This window comes from Taeniopygia guttata, chromosome Z (genome assembly GCF_048771995.1).
Source record: "Taeniopygia guttata chromosome Z, bTaeGut7.mat, whole genome shotgun sequence".
Lineage (NCBI taxonomy): Eukaryota > Metazoa > Chordata > Aves > Passeriformes > Estrildidae > Taeniopygia > Taeniopygia guttata.
The window spans coordinates 60,212,220-60,236,926 of NC_133063.1; the positions used below are offsets into that span (position 1 = coordinate 60,212,220).

Here is a 24,707-nt window from a genome sequence, read left to right on the forward strand (position 1 = left end):
TTTCCTCCTTCTGAACATGTAAAAAGCACAGCACTTTCAAGTGGCAGGTATAAAAGGCACTATCACATTCATATTCTAGCTTATCATGACACACTATTTGAGATTTTACTGATTACAGTCACAATGTATTAAGGAAATTGCTGCAGTCCAAATGAAGCAATCACATTAATGGGTAAATATTGCATGCCCAAGTGAAAAACAAAAAAGATAAAAAATTTGGACATAACGTGTGATACAACCATTTCAACGTTCTTTTGTATTGTTTCATTAAATTTGTCTAGAAATCCAGACAGTTCAGGCCAACAAACAGAAGTTCCAAAGCAAAACATGGGCTTCAAATCACAGCATTGATGTTTCCTCAAAATAATTTGGAAAATCACCATGCCGTACCTTAGTATTTAACCAAACAACTTTTTTTTTTGTGTAAAGTTCTGAGTAGATGAAGTATGGCCTGATATGTAAAACTTTGTGTCTTACAGGCAAAGCTGAACATATAGTTATTTGACCTGAATACACATACATTTGTTTGAATGTTAATGATACATACATTTAAAGTATCTTAAATAGAAATAAAACTACTGCAAACAGCTGCAGGGTGGGGGGAATGCTTTATAAATAGAAAAAGAATGAATGATGCTATAAAAATATAATTAAGGAATTGAATCTCACTTCTTATTGGAACACAAAGACAATAATAGCATTTTTCTAACAACAGGTAACAGGTGAGGAACTCAAAAATTGACATATTTTTCAATGCACTCACTGTTACTAATGAAATACAAGGTATGATCAATTTACAGATAGTGAAAGACACAATGATATGAAATTATAGAACTTTATTGGACTGTTAAAAGGAATTTCATGTAATACATTTTTTATAGATTGTCCAAACTGTTATGGTAGCATTTGGGAATAAAAACAATGATTGTCTGTTACTTACAAGAAACATGAAAGATTTTCAACACAAAGAATTAGAGGGAAGAAGGGGAGAAAAGACTCACAGCTTGCTGATGGATAACAGCAAGTAATTTTTAAACCATGGAATCACAGAATGGGTCAGGTTGACAGGGACCACAATGGGTCCTCTGGTGCAACCTCCCTGCTCAAGCCAGGTCATCCCAGAGCCCATGGTATAGGATTGTGTCCTGATGGTTCTTGAATATCTCCACTGAGGGAGACTCCACAACCTCTCCAGGCAATCTGTTCCTGGGCTTGCTCACCTGCACAGCAAAGAAGTTTTTCCTGGTGTTCAGGTAGAACTTGCTGTGCATCAGTTTGTGCCCACTGCCTTTGTCCCACTATCCAGCTTTCATAATGTGATGCTATGGTAGAAGGCAATTTTGTGCTAAAATTTAGAATATTACTTTTTTACATGTGTGAAAAAATATTTTAGGAAAGAATGTTAAAGTTCTATACTTTGAAATCAACGGAATGTCCCTTCTCATTTTTAAACTGAGCCTGAAATATAAAAAAATACTCAGGAACAGAGACCTCTGAATGGCAGCGAAAGATTTGAAGTGTACTTGTTTGAGACTCTGGTCTTGGATTTGTGCAGTGGTGCTGCAGCCCAATTATGCTCACACACTAGTAAAGTCAGTGAGACCTATGAAATAACTGTGTTAAAAACCTCTAAAAAGAATACTAAAATACTTAGGAAAAAAATCAGGATTTATTTTCTGATTTCTATGGACATACCTGACAAGGGAGCCCTACTCTGCTTACATCAAAAAAAACCAAAGCTATCATAAGAAAGCATGATTTTACCTTTTACTTGCTTGAATATTAGATAGTTCCCTGAAATTCTATATGGTTGTTCTTTTCATTCCAGTGAGGAACTAAGTAACAGTGAAAATATATATGCAAGGAGACAAGATTCCTCTTATATTAAGAAGTAATCTGCTTAGTAACCCTGCTGTGACTTGCTGCCTCTAGAGAGGGAATGGCCCTCTTCAAAATGAAGTCAGTTTGGCTCTATGCTGCCTACAACTCTGCTGCAGGCCAGAACACATGCTTGTCCTACACACTCCTTGCAGCTGCAAAAATATAGCTTTTCATGGAAGGTTGATATTAAAATTAGAAGCATATAGCGTGTCCATACCAAAACAATACATACTCTCATGTGGGCTCTTCCAATCTATTGGGTTTTTTTGGATGAAAGTAAGTCATCCAGTTAATCTCGAGGCTGATTTAAATACAATACCATGTTGTCCAAGTTCAGTCACATACATGCTTGTGGAACTGAACAGCTATATTTATTTCCAATCAATGCATCATTTGCTATCTTCAGAGCAGATTGAATTTGTATGAACAAAAGAAAAACAGAGCAAATGGAAGCCAGCTTCAAAAGTTTGGGCACACACATTCCTATGGAAGTGGGACAATAAAATGTGCTGGGACACATGAAATACACAGCCCCTGCATTCTCTGTGCACCCTATGATGTTGCATTCATGCTCAGTACTTCCAACCACCCACTGGAGATCAGATGACAAGAATCTCACACAACATGGACCTACATTATAATCTGAAATACTTTACACCATCACATAATGATGGCAAAGTCCTTCAAAAGGATATTCCAAGACTCTACACATTTGTGCCCTAAGAAGACAGCTTACCACAACTCACAAAGTAGGGCATTGAGCTCTCTGAAGAACAGAAAACAGAACCACCAAAAATTGGAAGGAAGAGAAAAAGCCAGAGAGAATGATGGAGAATGAGAAAATACTAAAAACTTTGACATAAGCTTTTGGGGTTTTCTTTTGAAATAAACAAGGACAACATACTTAGCTGCTCAGTCTACTAGTAACTTTTGAATTATTTCAAATAATAAAATATGATTATTGTTAACAATAATAATTATTATTAATTCTTAACTAAAAAAATGGCTGAATTAAAAAGAGCTTAGAAAGGGTGTTTTTTTTAATCTATTGGATAATAACTTCCAATTTGAGAAACCATTTGCAAGTTTTTAAGCATTAAAATAGATGCAAACAAAGTGATGGCCTTCATGGTGATGATTACTTGTAAACTTAACATGGACAACTGGGTAAAGGGACAAACTTTGACAAACTTTGTATGAAGGCTTCTGTTTAAAGAGCTACACATTTTCTGCTTAAAGAGCCACATTTTCATATGGTAAAATTCCATATATTTTATAGCTTTTGAAAAACAGGCTTAGGAATTTGCTTTCTTAGGAAAAAATTGATTTTAAGTGCTTCTGCCTACAGTCAAAAAAGAGAAAGCAATACGCACAAGAACTGCTTGAAGTAAAATTGTTTTCAACTAGCTGTCCACAGGTTTTCTTGGCACTGTCTGCTGTTACCAAGGATCTTGATCTTGCTCCCACTGAAATGCATGTTTTGCTTCACTGCTGCCTGGGAGAGGTCCAGCTGGTAGACAAAGGCAGTGGAAAGGATGAAGACTGCCTTTCACAGGTTAGGATACTCAAGACACATGTTGCCATGAAAATAGCAGCCTCAGTCTGCCCTGTCTGTGAGCTTCCAGGACTCGCACTAAAAAAGCGATGGTCCCTAGACAGCTTTCTTCAGGAACAGACATTTTGCAACTGCTCCCACCTCGCTTTTCATGACAGGCAGCTGCAGCAAGTACAGTTCTGACCTCTGCCTGGGAACAATGCACTTCTTTGCAACATAGACCTGGCCACTGGTCAAACTTCCATCACATTCAACAGAAACAGGTTTATTTAACAGACTGGATGACATGACTTGCTTCACACCAAAACACCCCCAGCAGTGCTTCCTCTCCAGGCCTCAAACTAATCTGCCCATCAAACTGCTCAACAGCTTATCTCAAAATGTCTCTGAGCATATTAAATGTCTACCTAAAATAAATTCTAGTACAAATAAACCCCTTCTAGCATAACCTTAGAAGTATGCTTTTATTTTAGTTTCATGTCTGGCACAGTGTAAAAAAATAGTGACTCTGCCTTTAGACATTTCATAGCCTTTTTTATTGCTCAGTAAAACAATATAAAAGCTTTTTAATGTCGAATCCTGGATGTTCATCAATTTTTACCATGTTAATGGTTCCTGTATGATTTTTAGTTTCAGTCTCACTTTATTTTAAGGAGGTCAAGAATTTGTAATTAAGTGAGCCCTTTGTAAACCAACACCATTTGGGCAGATCAGAATCTCTACAGTTACAAGCAATGTCACTTACAATCAAGCTGAAAGACAGAAGCTAGTGGGTATCACAATTTCCATGTTAAAAGTTTAGCTCCCTTAGCTTTAAGACACTCTGTCTACATACTGAAAAGAAAACATTTTAGGAACATGTAGTCTTTTTCCATCAAGCATTAAACATCCGTCCTAAGACATTATTAGTAACAAATCACGTGCTGTAATCCATAATATTCTGTGAATATCTGCATCAAGTAATAATGTACTGAGTGTCTAACATAATGTAGTACAAAATATGTAAGAAGGATTTCTACAATACAGATATAAAAATATATATATATATTTCAGTGGTGCATAGATCAGTTGTGGTTTATTAAAGTACCTCCATGATTACATAAAATCCAAAATACTGTGTCAGTACATTCTGAAACATTTGAAGGTCAAACCTATTCCTATCCAATAAAGATGAACTGCAAAGTGCTACAAAATAAATTACAAAAAATTATGTAAAATCCCCAATCGACAACTGTGCATATTTATGCATATAAATATTATGAATCAGAAAGAACTACTTTTTAAAATTAAATATTTCAAAAGTCAACTGCCAAATTCCAGCTTTGCAAGTTTGCTTTTTCCCTGCCAAAAGAAAAGGGTTCAGATTCTCACCTCATTAATTTGGCAATAAATTGTGAACACATAACAGAAATATGGTGACTTTGTTCCAGCAAAACTTCAAACTGGAATTTGGGCTACTGGGTCAAGCTCTGTTCATGATCCAATATATGTTTGATGTAAGTCCACTGACTTTAGTTCAAATATTGCCGCTAGATGATTGTCTACTGATTTAGAATCACCTCTATGATATCAGATATTATTTCAACAGGAGGACAGACTCACGGATAAGCAAGAAGTCCAAGAAAAAAATAATTAAATGGAGTTAAAAGTGAGTCAGTAAGCAGAAGAGAAAGTTAAGATCTCTAGAAAATAAGACCATGTCTTATAATTCACAGACTTGGAGGAAAAAAGGCAGACATTCCTAATACTCTTTCTCAGGAACAGCAGAGCACTTGATGACATCTAACTTCAAACAGGAACTATGATGGATATCCTTAATTGCTGCCATCCTTCCCCAGATCACCACAGTATGTGCAGGGCGACAAAGACAACATGATTCCTAGGTCATCAGTAGACTTCCAGCTCTGTCCTCTTCTTTAATGTGGGGAGCAAAATACATCTTTGGGACAGATTTTTAGTGACTGCATCTCCCCTTCCCTAACTAGTGGAAAGGGAAAGGAAATATGTCCCTACATAGGCCTAGAAGTATGCAAATGTGGACACATTTCTTGACTAATGAGGATATTTCTGAAACTTGAACACAGCAGGAATAAAGAATTTGTATGAAAGACACTCAAGAGAACACAAGAAAAAAATTGAAGGATTAAGAGTCTTAGAAGGCACAAAGCAAGTAAATACACAGAAACATAATTAAAGAGTCGAGACAGTACTGTAGAAAGAGAGGGATGGTATAGGGTCTTAAAAGACCGCAGTAAAAGAAAAGGCAATAGTGTGCCACAATGGAAGAGTGAAAATGGCTGAAATTAAAAGCAGGTAACAATGAAAAGGAAATACATTAGGGACAATATAATACCATCTCTCTCTCTTTTTTTTTTTTTTTTTTTACTGAACATAGTTGTAAGGAATTAAATTCAAATCATATCTCAAAAATTTAACCAGAATACACATAAGCATCTACCTCGTTCTTTCACTACTAGTCTTTGTAGCTAACTCTCAGTTAAAAAAACCTCTGAAACTTCATACTTCTTAAAATTCCCTAAATGGAAAAGATCAAAGTAGACCCTCAGGATTTGATACATAAATCAAATGAAAATTAATTTCTAGTACTATATCTAAATGCAGTCCTGCTCTTGAAATATGCTCATACCTTCATCTAGCTTTACTTGTTACAGTAGACTCTTTTCTGCAGTATAGTGAAGCACATTCTGAAGCATACTTCACAGTTAAATATGGACAGTTAAACAAGCCTCTAAGTCTACATCTGAAGGACCAGCCACATACCATTGCTATTCTTGCTCTTGGCTCAGAATCAGCATTCTGGCCTACTACAGATTTGTGTGCTTATTCAAACTTAGAGACTATCTCAAGTAAGCACAACCTAACCAAATGTCTAAGTGATGGCCCTGGTTCAATACCCAAACACACCAAACAGTATTGCCACCTTTCTGTATATAGCTCAGACTCCCCATCTTCCTGGTTAAGTCAGTGGAACTACATACATATTAAGATTTGCAGGGCCAGCTCTGCAATTTACTGCTTCAGGTGTTAAGACCATATCCTGCAAATATACAAAAACTTAAATTTAACGATGTGAGCATTTCCACAGAAATCAGTGAGCTTGCACACACACTTAAACTAAGCATTGAAGAAATTTTGCAGAGGCATTAATTCAATAAAATAAAAGCAGCTTTGCAGTTCACCTTTGATAAATATTATTTATAAAAACAACATCTTTCCAGTTAAGTTCGAACAGAAAAAAATTGACAGAGGAAGCAATATAATTTCATTTCTATGTCATTTTGGAAGACACAGTGAGGACAAGGCAATAGGAAAGAGTGTGGTAGCTTATTTCTGGAATTTCTTGAGTTTTTTAGCTGCCTCTGGGCTTCACCTTTCCCTGCTCTTGGAAAAACAGCTACTGATTTAAATGTACTTCTATAGTTCCCAAAACATAACAAATGTTTAAAACAGAAATCCAAGGGAGGTGGAACTTCACTGGGCAAGAACACTGTCCACTCCCTACAGTGCAGCACACAGATTCCACAAGCTCAACAGCCCCTCTCTCATCTTTTCCTTATTTCATTTACCCATCCAGTGGGATCTTATGAAATAAAACAAAACCTAAAAAAAACAAAATAAAATGTGAGAAATCATGCTTAAAAAAAGAAAAAAAGTCAAAGAAAAATCAATACAAAAGATTAAACAAATGAATACTTGACAATCAAACACATACACATAAAAAGCATTTAAAGCATACATAAATTACATAAAAATTATACATTAATTTATGAAAATTATGACATTACCTCTATCTTGTGGCTAAAGGTTTTATTTATTAAATAAAAATGTGTAACATGTACAATTATTTGTCTTTTACATATCAATATACTCAGACTGAGCTGTAATGCAGTAAGTCTAGAATTCTGCAACCAGGGACTGTGCTAGGTATGGGTCAGAAAAACCTCAGCCAGGTGCTCTGCCTTGTGCCAAGATTTATGGTGAACAGCTCAATGTGCACAATCAAATTTTCTGTCTTTGGTACACCAATTACTTGTAGGGTATCCCACTATGCCACAGATTTACTCTAAGTACCAGGATTCTCTCTAACTTTCCTTAGCTCTGTGCACATTATCCTTTTTGGCTGGTCTGAGCAGGCTGCTGCCCTTAGTGGCATCAACTGCCTCTGTAATGGCAGAAGAAAGTGGAGCTGGGGGAAATATTAGTCAATTATCTTGAAATTAATTGAATTTAAATATCAAGAGGAACTTAAAAATTAACAACTAAATCTGATGGCACACTGAAATACATAAAAATCACCAGGATGTGTTCTGCTATGAGATGAAGTAAAAATCTATCTCCCAAAACTTACCTGACTGGCTGAGAATTTTTTTAAAAGCTACACAGGGTCCTGTGTGGAATTAAACTAGTGGACTTTATGGCACAAACACTTCCTAGAACAGCATTGCCTTACCCAGTCTGTTGTTATCTGATGCGGTTGAGTTATTATGTACATCACTGTTGACAGCCACCATTACTTGTTCTAATGACATTTGAAAAAAACACATGTAAGAGTTTTACTATTAGTCAGCAAATTAAACTTCAGTAGTAGCTTTTGTCTTGTTTTGTGGGCTTTTTAATCTTGTTTTAATAAGTTCTCAGTGTTTGTGAAGACTGAAAGCTTACCCATATTCGACAGAAATCTAAACAATTCAGAGACAAATCTTTATTTATTTTCAATGAATGGGACTTACACTATCAGCTTCAAGAGAAGTTAAATTTCACTGTCAGTAGCAATGACTAATTCATGTGCATTGTGTTTTCTTGTTTGTTTCTACCCTGGAAGTAGGTAATCACACATACAGATGCTGAACTTGGTAGCTTTGTACAATCCCACATTTCCAAAAGTTTCTGGCAAAATGCCTTTTCTTTGAAACAGTTATTAAGGTCTCATGTAAGGAGCCAAAAAGCCCCAAAGGAATCTGCTGATTCACAGACAAAAATAGAGTATCAGTTGAAGAAAGCCTCATTTCAGAACAGTAAGCAATTATCTGAAGGATGTTTAGAAGTTATAGTTTAGAAAAGGAGAAATATCATCAGGGTTTTTAGTAGTCTACAATTAAGTCTACTCCATGGGTGCTATTTTCCTCTTGAATTACCTAAGTCATTCAGACCTCCCCTGGAATTTTGCTTTCTTAAATATGGGAGATTACATATGTTCTTGGCAACTTAAGATGAAGGGCACATACATGTATTTACATAAAAACACACATTTATACCACACTTCTAACACCACAGCAAATCATTGCAAGGGAAAGCTTTTCTGACTTTTATATTATTCCTTACCTCGTCTTCTACAGTCACAGTGAAATCATATTGTTTTGTTTTAAGACACCTCTGAATTAGAGGTGAATTAGAGAAGTTGTCAACTAATGAACTAATATGTAGTGTTCAGTACACAGGCAAAACACAGGTACAAACCAGATCTGCTTACAACTCCTGCAAACTTCACATGATGAGTCATGATGGGAAGGCAGGGATAGGAATGTGGTACTATTATTTTAAGGAAGGCAAGCTGATGTGTTTTTGTAAACCACCAGAGATGCTTAGGGAGATGGTTTAGTGGTGGGCTTGGTAGTGTTAAGTTAATGATTGGAATTCATGATCTTAAAGATATTTTTCAAATGAAGTGATTCTATTATTCTATTTTCTCAGTTGCATTTGAGTGTATTTTAGTAACCCTGGTAGCCAACACTGGCATCTAAAACAACCATTATGGGAGAAACCTCAGACCTATGACTGAACAGTCTACAGGAGTCAAGAAGTCCACAAGGTGAAGAGAGTCTTGCAATTCCTACTGAGGGCAGAAAAATTTATCACAATAAAAACATCTTCTAGAGGAAAAACTTATTAACAGAAAGGAATAAAAAAAAAAAAAAAAAAGAAGAAAGGAAAAAAGTAAAAGAAAGGTGAAAAAAAAGATGAGAGTCTATTAACTTTAATCAGTAAAACATAGAAAGAAACCAGGTACAGTATATAGAAAAGAAAAGGATATATGAATACAAAATAATTGTGGGGAGTGAGGTGGAGGGAGACAATGGAGCAAGGAAACAGGACAAATATAAAGGTGCAGAAACTGAACAGAAGTGCTTTAAAAAACAAAATTTCATTTGTACACTGGATCTATGACTATTTGGGGACATTGAGGTAACAAAGGCAAAATATTATAGGCCACAGATATTTAGAAAATTATTTCTTGTGTTCTAGCTGCCAGCTTCCTATTTGACTTCTCAGAGTTCACAGGGACTTCAGAGTTCACATGGAGTCAGTTAAGTAGGTTGAGGCAAAGATTGATTTTGGCTTGAGTTTCTGCTGAGGTGCTAGATTCTGAGTTTAATATTAGTTTTAAAAGTACACTGCTGTTATGTAAGCTGCCACTCAGACTTGTAGAGAAAAGTACACTAAAGAATAAAAATAAAAGAACGTCAAAATGAAAGTGGAAGACAGAAAAAAGCTATTCATCTTCCCTGAACAAGGAATGACAGAACTTCATTCATCCTTTAAAGGAACATTATGTATCTGTCTCTCTGAAATGCAAATTTGTCCAAGACAGTAAAGAAAATAATAAGTAGTTTAAAATGTGATAACTTTATTTCCAATAGCAGCTCTTCATTCAAAAAGCTTTGAAATCAGCACTGAATGAATTACTAGTCTTTAAACAAACATCATAAAGAATCTGGAGTACACTATTTTGGGAACATCAAATTTAAGCCTAACTGCTTAATAGAAAGAGTAGTTTGAATTATATTATTAATAAGGATCCAGTTGAGCCACCAGTGAGCACTTTTTTTTAATCCTACTTTCTAGAAGTACCACAGTTGACTATCACATGAGTTTTGCAGACTTGTATCTCAGATACAGGATGATCTGTACTGTTCTGAGAGTTTATGCTGATTGGAATCTGGATAAAATGTCACCAACTACTGTTCACAGCTTTTCGATTCATTAGAGAGGAAAGCATGAAAGGAAAAGTATAATAACAAACCCCTTAGCTTTATACCTACTGCACTGATTTTGAAAGAAGAGCTTTTAAACATGATCCTTTTAAAATGTAAAGAAGCCAATTTTTTGCCATCTTCAACCAGCATACAAAAAAATAACTTAGCCATCAATGGCATCATAACATCATATGCATCATAACATCTAATTCATATATTTGGGAAAATCACTGTTCTTGAGATAGTCACACATTCATGGACTCAGTTTCTACCTATACCAAAAATCTCAGTCACATTTCTTCTCACTGGTTATGTTCCCTACAAGTCATCACCTAAGTCATTCAGGAAGGAAAATGTTACATGATGGTCATCTTCTGAAATTTCTTCACAAAGCAAGATGATAAACTTTAGCTGCCTAAAATCCTTTTTGCACCAACAGGATTTGAAATACTATATTTCAATGAGTTGTAATAGACTGGAGATCTGAAGTCAGACTTTCTTGGTCATTACCAACCTGACCTACACTCTGTCAGAATAAATAGAAGTTTCCCATAATGATGACTTAACTAAATACAAAAGTAAGTTTTGTATACTCGCATCCCACTTGCCAATTATGTCTTAACATATGAGTTGCATAAATTTGGAGACTATGCAACTAAACCAAACCATTCAAGGGAAAGTACAAGCAAAAGGTGTGCTGAACTGAAACTTTTTATGACATTAAGTCTCATTCCATATACTCTCTTCATCAACTGCAAAACATTTATTCTAATATTGCATAATGTTTGCTTAAGTTTTATTCAGAATATTGCTTATGGCATTGATCTAAACAAAGCATTTGAATCAAAAATCAATGTACATTTTACTTTTTCAAGTGTGGAGTAATTTGAGCATGCATGGCATGTATCTCTTCATTCTTTTTACATGAACTGTGATGTATATGGAGAAAGTTCAAGCTGATGACTGGAAGGGAGGAAGACAAAGGTAAGATGCAGTTGCATTACCAAAAAGAGTAGTCTCATAAAATTTGTCAGTTTCTCATTCAAGAAGGAAAAAAAAGAAACAATTTATTCCTAGTTTTATTTGCTTCTTGGATCTGGGCCATTGCTTCAAAGAGCAGTGCTGGCTTATGCTGTGGCAAAATCAGGACAAAATGTCACCTAATTTTAGTTGGAAAGTAAGAGGTTCCTGGACTGCTTCTGCAGGATTTTTGTTGCACAAGGAAGAATAATGTCTTGTTTTATAGAGAAATGCCTACACAGCAACAGAAGATAAAATTATCTGAAGAAATACGCATATTTTCTTAGGATTTTTCAGGTTTTACACGCACCAGGCTCAATACTACCTTTTGTTTGAAAGAACAAAAGCATAAGTATTCACTACAATTTTTTTCTTTCATCTAAAAATAGTTTTTACTTCATGAAGTACTAAGGCCATATTTTTAATTCATACAGTTAAGAGCTCTAATGACAAGCATAAAGATTACTTTTTTAACCTAAGGATAAAAGTATGTACAGAAGACAAACAAATCAACTTATTAGAGTCCAGGGATTCACAGAAAATTCTGTATCTGAATGAGACTCTATTTTTTGATCCAATTTTCCTGTAACTGAACTTACTTAGTAAATGGGAAAACTAGTACCAGAAGAGACTAAATAGCCTGACCCATGAAATTATACACCAAGATAAAGAGTTTTGACCCTCTTATATACTCCAATTACTTACAACAGGAAGGCAGCAGACAATCATATTAAACTCAGACTATTTACAGTAACCCAAAGCTAAAAAGTTTCTTCAAATTATACAGTATCTCATAAAGATTTCCACTATAGCTGCTTCTTCCTCTAATGTCTAAATTTATGCTCCATAGATAAGGATGCATAAGCTTGTAATTTTATGGATGCTTCTACCTCTATTAGACTTCCAAGTAAGCATAATAAAATTGTAGTCACCAACGTCAGTATTGCAGCCAGTATTCAAACTATTTGATTGCTTGTTTCATTAGTCTAGAAGTTCATGAAATGAGAATGGAGGTCAAACAGAATTGTACATACTTAGGTATAGAACGTCATAAAGCAGTTCTCAGTGAAAAAGAAGTTAGAACTAAGGGATGATAAAACTGGACCTTTATACCAAACAGTTTAGAGACCAAAAATATTTTGGGTTAACAGTTCTCTACACCGTTAACAAGGATCATTTAATGTCTTAATCTGTTTTTCTTTAGTTTGAGGTAGACTTTTGATTTTATTTCCCAGTATGATGCATTGGATATGATGCTCATTTTCCAAGCAGGCAGCAGAAAAGAAAACATTTGTGCTCTGCACTATTGAAGGAGAAAATATTATATGTTTCTCAATAAGAGTCATTACCCTCATGACTTCCAGTGCAATATCCAACAGAAGTTTCCTTTTACAGTACTGCTGCTCATGCTGTAGTTGCTTTGCTTTCTATTGATTAGTGAGTCAAGGACATTAAGAGCTGAAGCTCAAACCACCATTGCTCAGAGACAGCCAGTACATATATTTTACAGAGCTTCTAATTCAGGGACAGTAAAAGGAAAAAAAAGAGAGTGCGAATAAGCAACTGCTCAGAAACTGAAACAGAACCCGGCATTAACAATAGCTCCCCACAGAACCATAGAAAATGTGCATTAGTAGAAACCCAACTCACAGGAAAGAGTGTAGCAATTACTATTTGCACACACATTTTAAAAAATGGATATCTGAGAGTTATTTTACACTTCATTTGCATGACGCTGTATGCCTGAGAGATCAATCAATAAATCAAGGGATGCTTTCTCAAAGCTTCCTGCAAGTACTTGAAAAGTCAAAGCTCCTAGGAAAGAAGGCCCTTTACCTTATGACATCCCTAGAATTTGTCTTTAAATGCACTCATTGGTATACATGTAAAATACAGAAATGCTACTACACAGCTACAATTTTGACAAGGGTCAGTTTATAGCCACAAGAAAGATCAGAGTATTTGAAGGACACAGCATAAATATGTCTTGCCCCTTTGCAAAAGAGAATCACTGTCAATTTTGAAACCATTCTGTCTCTATCCAAATACTGAAGGCAATGCTACCATCCAGTTATCTTGAGTAATTCCAAATATTCTGTATTTTCAATATATGACCTTTTAATAAGACCTGGCAAGAGAGTTCTTATGTACAAATTAGGGAAATAATATTGCTTGTTACAGTACAATAGGACTTATGGAACTGTATCACATATATTCATTTATAATAGGATTATTTTGCTTACTGTTCCCTTACAGTAATATTAACATCTTTGATCAATCACCATTCTCACAGCTGTTATTGAGCAATTCTCCATCTTCCTTGCTATGAAATTGTACCTTGTGTCTGTGAAATCTGAGCGATTCTTAAAAGATGCATCTCATAATCACTCAGTGCCTCTAGTAAAACAACAACTGCCTTACTTTACAGTCACTACTAATAAGTACTAAGTATTTCCACATGGCAATTAACAATTTTCCTTAAAAACACTCATCATTATCTTGATTGTGGTCAATGATCAAGATAGTGGACTGACAGCAAACAACTAAGAGCCAAATTCCAGTTAATCCCATTAATATTATGCTCCATTATGATAAACTACATTTCTATGCATCTCTTCTTTCTCCATCTCCTGCAGACTTGTAAATCCAGGACCAGAGATCACTGCCCCATTTTGATACAATCTTGTCTCAAATATTTCACCCCACAGCTTCTCTCTTGATTGAAAACTTAAGATGTAGGTACCATAGGTGATCAGGCCCACACAGTATGTGTTATGAGATGTTGGTTCTGACTGACAAACCTGGTCTATGTCTATGACAAGGTAACACAGTGGATGAAGGAAGGGCTATGGATGTTGTCTGCCTGTACTTTAGTCAAGCCTTTAAAAGCATTTCCCACATCACTCTCCTGGAGAAACTGGCTGCTCATGGCTTGTATGAGTGCCCAGTTCGCAGGGTTAAAAACCATCTGGATAGCTCGGCCCAGAGAGGGCTGGTGAGTGAAGTTACATTCAGTTGGTGGCCAGTCATCAGTGGCTTTCACCAGGGAAAAAGACAAAAGAGTGAAAAAATGTCGCTGGTTATGTCTTACCACGAATGCAGTGTCACAGAATGAGAAAGAGACAGCCTTCGAGTTGCTATCAACTGAACCTTAACTAAAGAAGTCCTCGTCTGCACTAACACATGGCCTTTGAGGGTGGTCAAGTATGAGGCACAAGATGTTTCCTCCTGAACCTCAAGGTCTGGTTTTACATTCCTGAAAAGTCATCTCAAAGTTTTGCATGCATTTGTAGGCAGTTTGAAGAATGTGCATTCAGGTCCTGTGCCTATTTCAAGGCTCCATAAACTTTTCTTTCTCCCAGGATATTACAGTATGTTGGAATCCCTCCCCAGTGCAGAAGATGGACAATACTTGTAAGGAAAGCTACTGCACAAAACAGTACTAATTGAAGCAATTTGAATCTTCCAAATCCCATCTACTTGGAGCCATTGTGAAAACAATGTACGCTTACTCCAGTCTAGTCTTGGTTTGCTTTACTCTGTTTGTTTTACATGGACACAAAATGGTTCTCCATTCAAAGAAGCACTCTTCACAGAATACACTGAGAAAAGGGGAAGGAAAGTGGTCTTGGGAAAAGGGAAGTTTCCACTCTAAATATTTATGAATTATACCTCTTACAGCACCCTTTTGATGCAACAAATCACGTACATTTAATGTCCTAATTACACCTATATTACAGCCAAAAAGTACCACCTGTAGACACAGGCACCTTATAGTAAAAGTAAACAATATTACTAAGTGATACTATGTAATTATAAATTTAGCTAACATCAAATAAATGAGACGTGAATCTATAGTAGATACCATGTGTAATTGCCATAGCTGTTGGAGCATGCTATTAGCAAATCAGTGAATAAACTGTTCTCTTATTTAAAAGTGTATTCCTGCAAGTGGAGTGCATGGGTTTACATCTATATCTGGCACACAGGATATATTAAATGACTTCAAATTTTTGTCTGAATACTCTTTAGGTGCCCAAGAGTGCCAGCTACAACTGTCACATTAGGAACAGAAATTTCCAAGGTGTTTAAACAGAAATAGAAATATCCTTTCCCTTTCTGTACAAGTTAAACAAACTCCTGTCCTGTTACCAGGTCAAGTAAAAAATCTCTCCAGCATATTACTGCAATATAATTTTGTAGAGACAGAACCAGGAAAGGAGTATTTCTATTGCTCAGTTATCACTGTAGCATTGCTGAGGTGAGCCTTCTGAATTTCCCTCTTTCTACACAAAGAATCATCTTGTAAATGTATTAAGGTTAACAAAATGCTTGAAATGCATTTGAAATAAAATATATTTCATCTGAAAGAAGAGAGATTGATGCTTCTCTTGGTGACAATTCCCCTAAAGACACCATTTTAGAAAAGTAGTGTCCTCAGTCTTCACAGTCAGATTGACTTTTCTATCAATAAGTAGTTATACCAATGCATCTGACTCTTCTTGTGTTCAGCAAACAGAAGGCCTACTTTTGGGCTCCAGAAACTAAACAGGCTCCAGCCTGCAACAGCTGCAGGTCAGGAGTACATGGAACCTGGCAATGCTTTGGCCATTATGCTGCCAGTGCTGGCCAAGGTGATTTTCCCCACTTCTGCTACAGCCACTGCACAAAAAACCAGCCACAGTGCTAACACTTGCCTTGCTTTCATAAGATAGGGTTCCCATCTCATCCCCATGTCTCCAGCCTCCTCCCAAAAAATAAACTCAAGACTTACATGGAGCAAGTGTACTGCAAACTATAGCTTCAACGACCCCTTCATACCTGACTAATCTTGTGAATTGAGATACACAAGATGATGTGGAACAGACATACAAGAAGATCCAAACAGTAATTAACAAGCCCAAATCTCTCTGGAGTAAATGGTATGTGCAAGACTACTTGCTTCCAGGCCCATGTGCTAAGGTAAAGATTTCAAGGGCAAAGAGGTTCAGAGCACATATTAGCCAGTAAATAAAAATATGCAGGGGTATATCTTCTTTTCTTTTATCCACAATTATTTAATCTATATTAAAGTAAGTTGACTATTTTAACCTAAGACAAACAGCATTCTCCTATGAAATGTTCTAGTACATTTCAAAAGAGAGCATGTGTCAAAAAATTTTTTCAAGTACTTACAGGGCCATCCTACTTGAGGAATGAGGGAGAATGAGTTTTAAACCTGTGGGCACAATCAATGCCTTTCCCTACGGGCCAGAGAACATACCCTAGTCCCATTGGCTTTGATGGCACACTGGTAACCTCAAAGACTGCTGTACATTGCCCCAGAACCAAGTCAAATTACACAGTATGTGCAAACCACACACCATGACTACTGCCCAGAGAGACCACTTAAGAGATAATACAGAACTAAGTTATTTCTGATTATGTGAAGTTAGTTGGAAGAGGTGAGTCAGTTATGTGAGACACATGCTATTATTGCAACTGAATTTATAATTTTCAAAATTATTGTACTTTGTAGTATTTGTTAGTGTAGGGCCCAGAAGTCTGGCATTTGGCCAACAGTAATTATTTAGGGGTGTTGCCATAAATTACTATTGATAGAACACAAAGTAATTTTTGACATTCTGTCAGAAAAATGCATTAAAGGTACTTGAGAGCTTTTGTGATTTTACTCTTGCCTGGACTGGAAAATAAGATGTTGATTGAAAAAATGTTAAAAACTTTTAAAAACCCCACCCAAACCACACACAAGCCGAAGTCGGAGCACAAGGTTTGCAACATCTCCCTGGATACACAGCTAGGTTTGCTTACACCAATGGACTCGTAACAGTTGCTTCACAATGAATTTGTAATGAACAAACCAAGACAGCAACTTATGTTTTCTCGTGGTTATTTAGACCATTCAATATTTTCAAATATTTCAATAGAAAAAAAGTCCCTTTCAAACCCTGACATTAATTTTCCAGAGTCATAAGAGAATATCATATGCATCATTATTATTTACAATTTTGACTGCATGTATATTTTTTCAACCAAAAATGTATGTATCCATGTATACACAAATATACATAACAGGATACATACATTCTGAAAAAATAACTGAAACATATGTAGTATTTTATAGTGACATCTGTTCTAAGAATAAATAATTAATCAGGTATATTTAATAATGACATTCTTTACAGGTTAGTCTGAATAGCTTTATTATCTCACCTTCATTGTCGCAGTCTTGCAATGAAAGCCATATTTGATCTACCAGACCAACTCCTTTTACTTCACCATGAACTGGAATGGAATGCATTACCATTAATGCAATTAATGTCAATGATTTGGTTTGCAATTGCCAATGCTACTCATTTTTTAATTTATATTTTTTCCTCAATTGCTTTTGCTTTCTACACTGCATGAGAGAAAACATCCATTGTGATGCTTTTAGATTGTTCTCATTTCACATTTTTCACCCATAACCATCTATAATATGAGAAAGACTATCATTATTTATATTTTTTGGACTAGATTCTATCAGACATAACTTGCACATGTGTTTTAGAGCTACAGAAGCACACATCACTTAAAAATATTAAAACCTGCAGGATCATGCTTTATGATAAGCAGCAAGGAGATATTCTTCAGTCACTGGCCAAATTCTTCTTGGTGTATATTTTTGGTCCACTATTACAAAATTGTTGTACAAATAGTCTGCACAAAAGTCAGAATCAAGGCTTAATCATACTGCATTCAGCATTTTTTTTACTTGGTGTTTATGGTTTTGTCCTGGACTTTTGCTTTTGATGGGTATAACATAGAGGCAAACCCCTTACTACTTAACATTGAAACAGCTTGTTCAGCACTTGGTGCTACTCCTCACGCCGAGTACTGAAATTAACCCATAACCAACTTGTGCTGCCTAAAGTTTCTGTGAGTGTCCCTCTGTTGTGACAGAGACCCTGGTGTTCCCTTGCTGAATGCAGCTATACAACAGGTATCCACATCGCCCTCTGTTCTACTCCAAGGTACCACAGCATGTGGCATCACATAAATGTGGACAGAAGAATTGCAAATTCAATGTTGAGTATTCTTTGTAGCATGAAAAAAGATAACTTCACATGCAAAGGCAGCAGATCTGTAGCCAGCAGACCTGGACATAGATTATTAATTCAATGTAGGGATAAACATCTAAAAATAAAAAATATATAAAAGCAAATCCCAGCCAAATGGCAAGGCTCAATTTAAATAATCTATTTAAATTATACTGCTTGAAAATTTATGTAACTGCACATTTATATATATATGTACATACAAACTCCCTCCAACATATTTCATATGAATCACTGAAGAGTCTTTCCTTGCAAATTACATTAACATAAAAAATACCAGCAATAGAAATCGATTTTCTATTACTGCATTTTATGAACACCAAAAAGTCAATAGAATACATAAAGAATTGGTTTAGGCCATATTAAATATTATGTCAGTAGAATGAGCAAAGTGAACTGTGGACATTCTTTGACTGGTTCAGGATTACGACAAACAGCAAATTTGAATCCATCATGTTCAACAAGAGTGATTCATTTCATAGTATTCTGTAATAAAACTGAGCTCCAGAATCTTGCTCCTGGAATTATGATAACTCTATAAACTCTGTCATGACTTTTGACCTTTATCATCTCCAGATTTTCCTAAAGGCAGGAGAAGGAAAAAAGTGATGGCTTGAATGTTATTTATTATTTTTCAGCTGACACAAAAATTATACTAGACCAAACTTTTTAGCTCTTGCAAATACATTCAGCTTATTCTACTCAAGTTAACAGATCTTAAATATCACTTTAAAATCACAGAATTTAATTTTCAAAAAGCCGACACTGTAATGCAGTATGATGTCTTCGTGAATACTAAAGCAATTAAAGAACAATGCACAGACTTGCTTGCTTCTTGACAAAGCATCAAACCTCTATTTTGGCAGCTTATTAAGAAAGAAAATGCTTGGCTGAGAGAATTCTCTAACAGGATTCTAAACAAAAGATTTTTCTGTATTTCTGTCTGTTTAGATATTTCTCAAAACCGGAAAGATATTTTACAGTAACAAATATTTCCACTGCCATTGAAGGAGCATTGTTTCCTTTCCTGCAATTAAAATACTGGATCTGGTACTCCCGTTAGGATTTACAATATAACTTCAGGAAGTAAGGTTAGTTAATTAGCATGTAACATGTTTACTTAGCCTATACTGAACTTAATTCTAAAAAAAGGAAAAAATGCATCACAAATCTAGAAAAAAGGCTGACAAAAACCATATTGATATTTTTAAAATATGTATCTCACTTGCAGCTCTGTAAAACAAACTACCAAAACACATAAAGAAGTATCATTGCCTATACAATGGAAACAACCTTTCCCTTCCAAAGACAGATAATTGTCTCAAATTCAACTCTATTTTACAAATCTTGCAAAATCAAGTAATTTATATATAACACTGCTTAACAGCTTTCCTGTCCATAATGTAACCACAGTATTACTGGTGATAGGATGGCAGGGGAAAAGCCCCTTTCATGCCTGACATGACGCTGCTCACAATAACAGCACCCTTGTAGCTGGATCAGAGCAGAACCCTCTTTTGTAATAATGTGACTTTCTGACTGAGTCCAACTATGCTAGAGTTATTGATGACAATCTTGAATAAAATAGTCATTAAATCTTCCAAAACACTCCTATGACTGGACAAGGGTTGTAAGAAGGACAGACACCAAGCAGCAGCTCTGACCTTGAAAGAAAACTATTGATTGGATTCTGCCTTGTGAAAGGAAGGAGGGAAACTGAAACCAGCCATTCTGAAACATTAATGAGCTCCCACAGCATGGATCTAACTCCAGTTTTTTACATATCCATGTGCATTTTTCTTTTGGCTTCCTCAAAACTAGCCCATATGTAATCTATACATGAAAAGAAATGATAAATTCATTCAAGACAACATGAAGACAACCTCTAGATAACTACTCTGTTTTGTGTATGTCAGACTGTGTAATACTTAACAACATTAATGTTACATATACTTTTAAATACATACACACATATATATCTATGTGTGTGTGTATGTTTACTCATGTTAATTACAGTAAATTGGTAAAAGATGCTATTAATTGCCTGTGCTACTACTATGTTTTTGTTTGTACCACTGAGGCAGAATGTGACTTTCCAGTCTTTTGATAATTCCTAGGACTGAAAGAGTTTTGAGTATATTTTCTATGAGGAATTTGGCCATAAAAAATGAGATGTTTGGGTTGTTGATTTTTAAAGAAAAGCTCTTTATATAATTAAATAAAATAAAATCATATTAAGAGTTATAATCTGTGTGGAAGGAAAAATTCAAATAACTGCTGTTTTGTAGGACTAAAGAGACAGAGAGAAGTAAATGGGGAGCAAAAAGCCTACCATTAGACAAAACATAGGAAGGTGTGTGATTATTTTCTCCTTATTTATCATAAATTTTATTCATCCTCCTTCTTACTGAGCTTTCCCTCCTCAACATATTACTTAGTTATTCTTCTACAGCCTCTTTTCCTACAAATTGTATCCAACGGCTTTTCTTCAGTAGGTCCAGCCACAATGTTATTTAGTGTAACACAAAGCATCCTCCTTTGCTCTTGGTTCATCTAGTAGTCCTAAAGAAAATAATTACCTATTAATGTACTTCTACACAGAAGTCATAACTTAGTTTATAAAACTATTTTTCTGATACCTTTATTAAACTAATCAACCATGTTAAAAATGGGAAATTATTAAGCCAAGATTTCTTTTTAGATGCATTCAAACCAAGTGAGCTTAAAGAAAAACCTCCAACAGCCAAATGATCATTGACTGTAGGCATTTCCTCTTAAAGAGACACAGCCCATCAAAAACCAGCAGGGTGCAAATATGAAATGATTTTCCTGTTCACCATCCACTACACGAAGGAATAAATGTGATGACTCCTGTCTTCACTGTCACACAGCAGTGCATTAGCAGAAGTATACAGGCTGTGTTAGCACAAAGGAGCACAGTGTTGTCCAAGACAGTGAGTTCACATGTGAGAGAAATTGGCTACTTTCAAAACATCCACATGATTAGTGTCCCTTTAGTTGCCTATTTAATTACCAATACTTTCACTGTTTAGCAATTAGAAATGCCATCTTTACCAAGTAGTAGGAATTGCTACTACTGGAATTAGATTCAGTTGCCTTCTACACTAATAGGATATAAAAACTCAGCACAGTAACACTGCAGCTTCTTTACTTAATAATTACAGAAATAATATCATGAGATAATACGCCAACCATTATCTTACGCCAAGTATATAGAGGATTAAAAATTCTGTATTGGAATAATTGCATTCAGAAGGAGATTTCCCTTTAGCCCTGAACTCTGAAATGCAACACTTCTGCTCACACCATGGAAATACTCATTTTTGTATTCTAGCAAAAAAAAGTCCAAAAAAGATGGAAAGAGCATAGGTAAGAAATAGTGAGCTATACAATGATACAGACACTCATTAGGTAAAAGGGAAAGAGATGAGTACAACAAAAAAGGACAATGCACAAACATTACTCGAGCAAAGCCAGAAATAAATGCACCTTCAATGCTAGCACAAAACTCGTGTATGACCAAACAGTAAATTCAGCAAGAGCTTTACAATAGGAATTATTACGCTGCTACACAGAAAGAGAAGTTTTCTCACAATGTTTTTGCTCAGTTTACGTTTGTGCTCTAGCTCTGTCTGTTCCAAAAGATTCAAGCAATGAATGATGAGGTGTTACAATGCCATGAACTGGCAATATCTAAATGCCACATCCAAGGGTCTATAACACCTGTGAATTAATTATTTCTGATAAAATCAGAAAAATAATATTCCAAATCAAAACACCATTATTAAATATCCTGTTCCCATTAAATTTCAAATTAAAACCTTCCCACTTTGGTTACATGGCTGTGTTCAGCCCCATGGCAGTTTTTATACAAAGTCAAGGAGGAATAAAAGGCAGTAGAATATATCTCCATAAAAAAAGTTTACAATCTTAGCTATAACTACTACATCCACCTAACTGCAGGTCAGACAGTACTTGTAATAATTTGCAAACAATGGTCTCCATATAATCCTATGTATAAAGTCATTTAGAGACCAAGGGCAAAATTTTTCCATTCTATGCATGTTACAAATCTGCTATCTGTAGAGTCCATCACAGTGCTGATTCTGCACTGACAGGTGGCTCCTATTTCCATCAGTGGTGTTTGTGGTGCTGAAAAAGCAATAAGACAGGCTAGGGCAAAGAGATATGTCTCACTGATGGATGAACCCTACAGCACCCAACACCATGCCAGAAACAAGCCATCCTTCTAATTTTACACAGCTGATCCACAGTTCTAATCAGCTGCTTCTGCATGAACAATGATTTGCACATGGTGGGTGATTTTGCATTCATTATTTTAATTGTACATATTGTACACACTGAAATTCACTGTATTCATTGAAATAGAAAAACGTCTGGCTGCTGATTGCATTTGTTACTGTATTCTTGGATATGTTCACATCCAATCTTGCGGCTGAATGTCACTGTACAGAGCTTTGCTATCTCAGCTTCCTACCTTTTTGATCCCATAGTGGCTGATCCCAAAGAAGCACATTTCTTGCCCTGAATCTTTAGCACATTGATCTGGCCTTGGTGCATCCCAAGTTGAAGGCTATATATTTCAATTTTTCTTTCTTTTTTTTGTTTGGTTATCTCAAAAAGGTACGTTGGAATTCAAGACTATGCAGATTCAGTGAGGGGCACCATGAAAAACAGGTGACTGCAGGACACTATTAATAACTAAGCAGCTGGACATCACTCACAACAGAAACACAGATGTCTTCCTCTGGTCCCATGATAGTATTTTGAAACACAGACAGCTTCTGGTATCAAATTCCACACTAACAAACCAGCTTCACGACCATACACATTCTACTGACTGCAAGAGCTTCATTTCAGTTTGGCAGACTACCTTCCCAAGCTTTCACTTTGCTGTTACTGAGCTCAGATCAGCTCCTGGGCCCAGTCATGGTGACTGGACAAAGTCGGCAGCGTTTGCAAAATACTTGTAAAAGATATATTTCCAATACCATCAACACTTTGACAAAGCTCTTACATTGTTGTTCTGCAATACATTATCTGGCCTCTCTCTCATGTCATCAGAGATGATATTCTCCACAGCTCTCAATCATCTCCCCTCAGGGTTTTCTTTTGCTTTCATTCCTTTCTTCATTCACTTTCTCACTGTTTTTTGGTTTGTTTTTGTTTTGGTTTTTTTTTTTTTTTTGGGGGGGGGTTGGGGTTTTTTTGTTTTGTTTTGTTTTTATTTTTTTATGTTTCTCTTCATGATATCAGGAACCTGATTTCAAAGCCTGGTTGGGACTTTCCCCAGACAGACAAGAAATCACACTATGCCTGTTTTTGTCATGCTTCCAACAGAACTGAAGTGAATCTCACCTTCCTCATCACAACCAAGTATGGCATCTTCAATCCCAGCAAAGCCTACACAGCCCTGGACTTCCATCTTAGTCCCTTTGCACTCTTTTCTTTGTATTCAGAATATAATCAATCCTTCCAGTACAAAATTGGAAAAGAGTGTGATTTTTACCTTCTTTGGCTTACCTCTTCTTAGTTACACAGCAACCTTTTCCTCTTTCTTCATCACAACTTCAGAAATTCCCTACCTGCACACCTTTCTAGTCCTCTCAATTGGATCTGAAGTCCTCCTCTTCTGTATTTCCTTGCCTCTATTTTCACATCTCCCTCACTCTCTTAATCACTTCTCAGGTCACCTTGTATAACATCAAGCTTGGGCTTTTTGGTTGTTTTTTTTCTGGAAAAAAATAATCTCATCTGTCTCTGAAACTATTAACTGTGTTTCCCATTATGCTCAATGAGTGATTTGCAGGATGTTCACCCACTCTTATTCTTGGACTATTAGTCTTCTGACTAGAGTCACCTTTGTGTGCACCCAAAACCTTACTCAGCCCCTGACAGTTGACCCATGACTCTTACTCTTGACACATGACAGTTATTTCCTGATATTTTAACATATCATTCAGCTTCTGTGCTTAGGTTTTGCATGATTTACAGTTCAGAACTATTTGTTCAATCAAAACTGCCACATACTACACTTGCTTACAATACAATTATTGGATTCCTTGCAGTCTTTCTCAGAAAGAAGAAAATGTAATTTCCTTCATGAAGTAGTAGTTA

The 24,707-nt window shown here is 35.9% G+C and overlaps 1 protein-coding gene across 6 annotated transcripts in view; it reads right to left on the reverse strand.

The window, feature by feature from the left end:
- NTRK2 (neurotrophic receptor tyrosine kinase 2) overlaps window positions 1-24,707 on the reverse strand; it is a 193,473-nt gene that overhangs the window by 97,848 nt on the left and 70,918 nt on the right. For 3 of the 6 annotated variants that reach the window (XM_030257432.4, XM_030257434.4, XM_072922694.1), the window contains one exon: window positions 17,665-17,736. The exons of 2 other annotated variants lie outside the window; for them this stretch is intronic. In XM_030257432.4, the coding sequence (XP_030113292.1) occupies window positions 17,665-17,736 (72 nt within the window). Of the gene's footprint in view, window positions 1-821; window positions 7,058-7,907; window positions 7,977-17,664; window positions 17,737-24,707 lie in introns of those variants that run through there. One more of the 6 variants, XM_030257437.4, reaches the window with a different exon arrangement.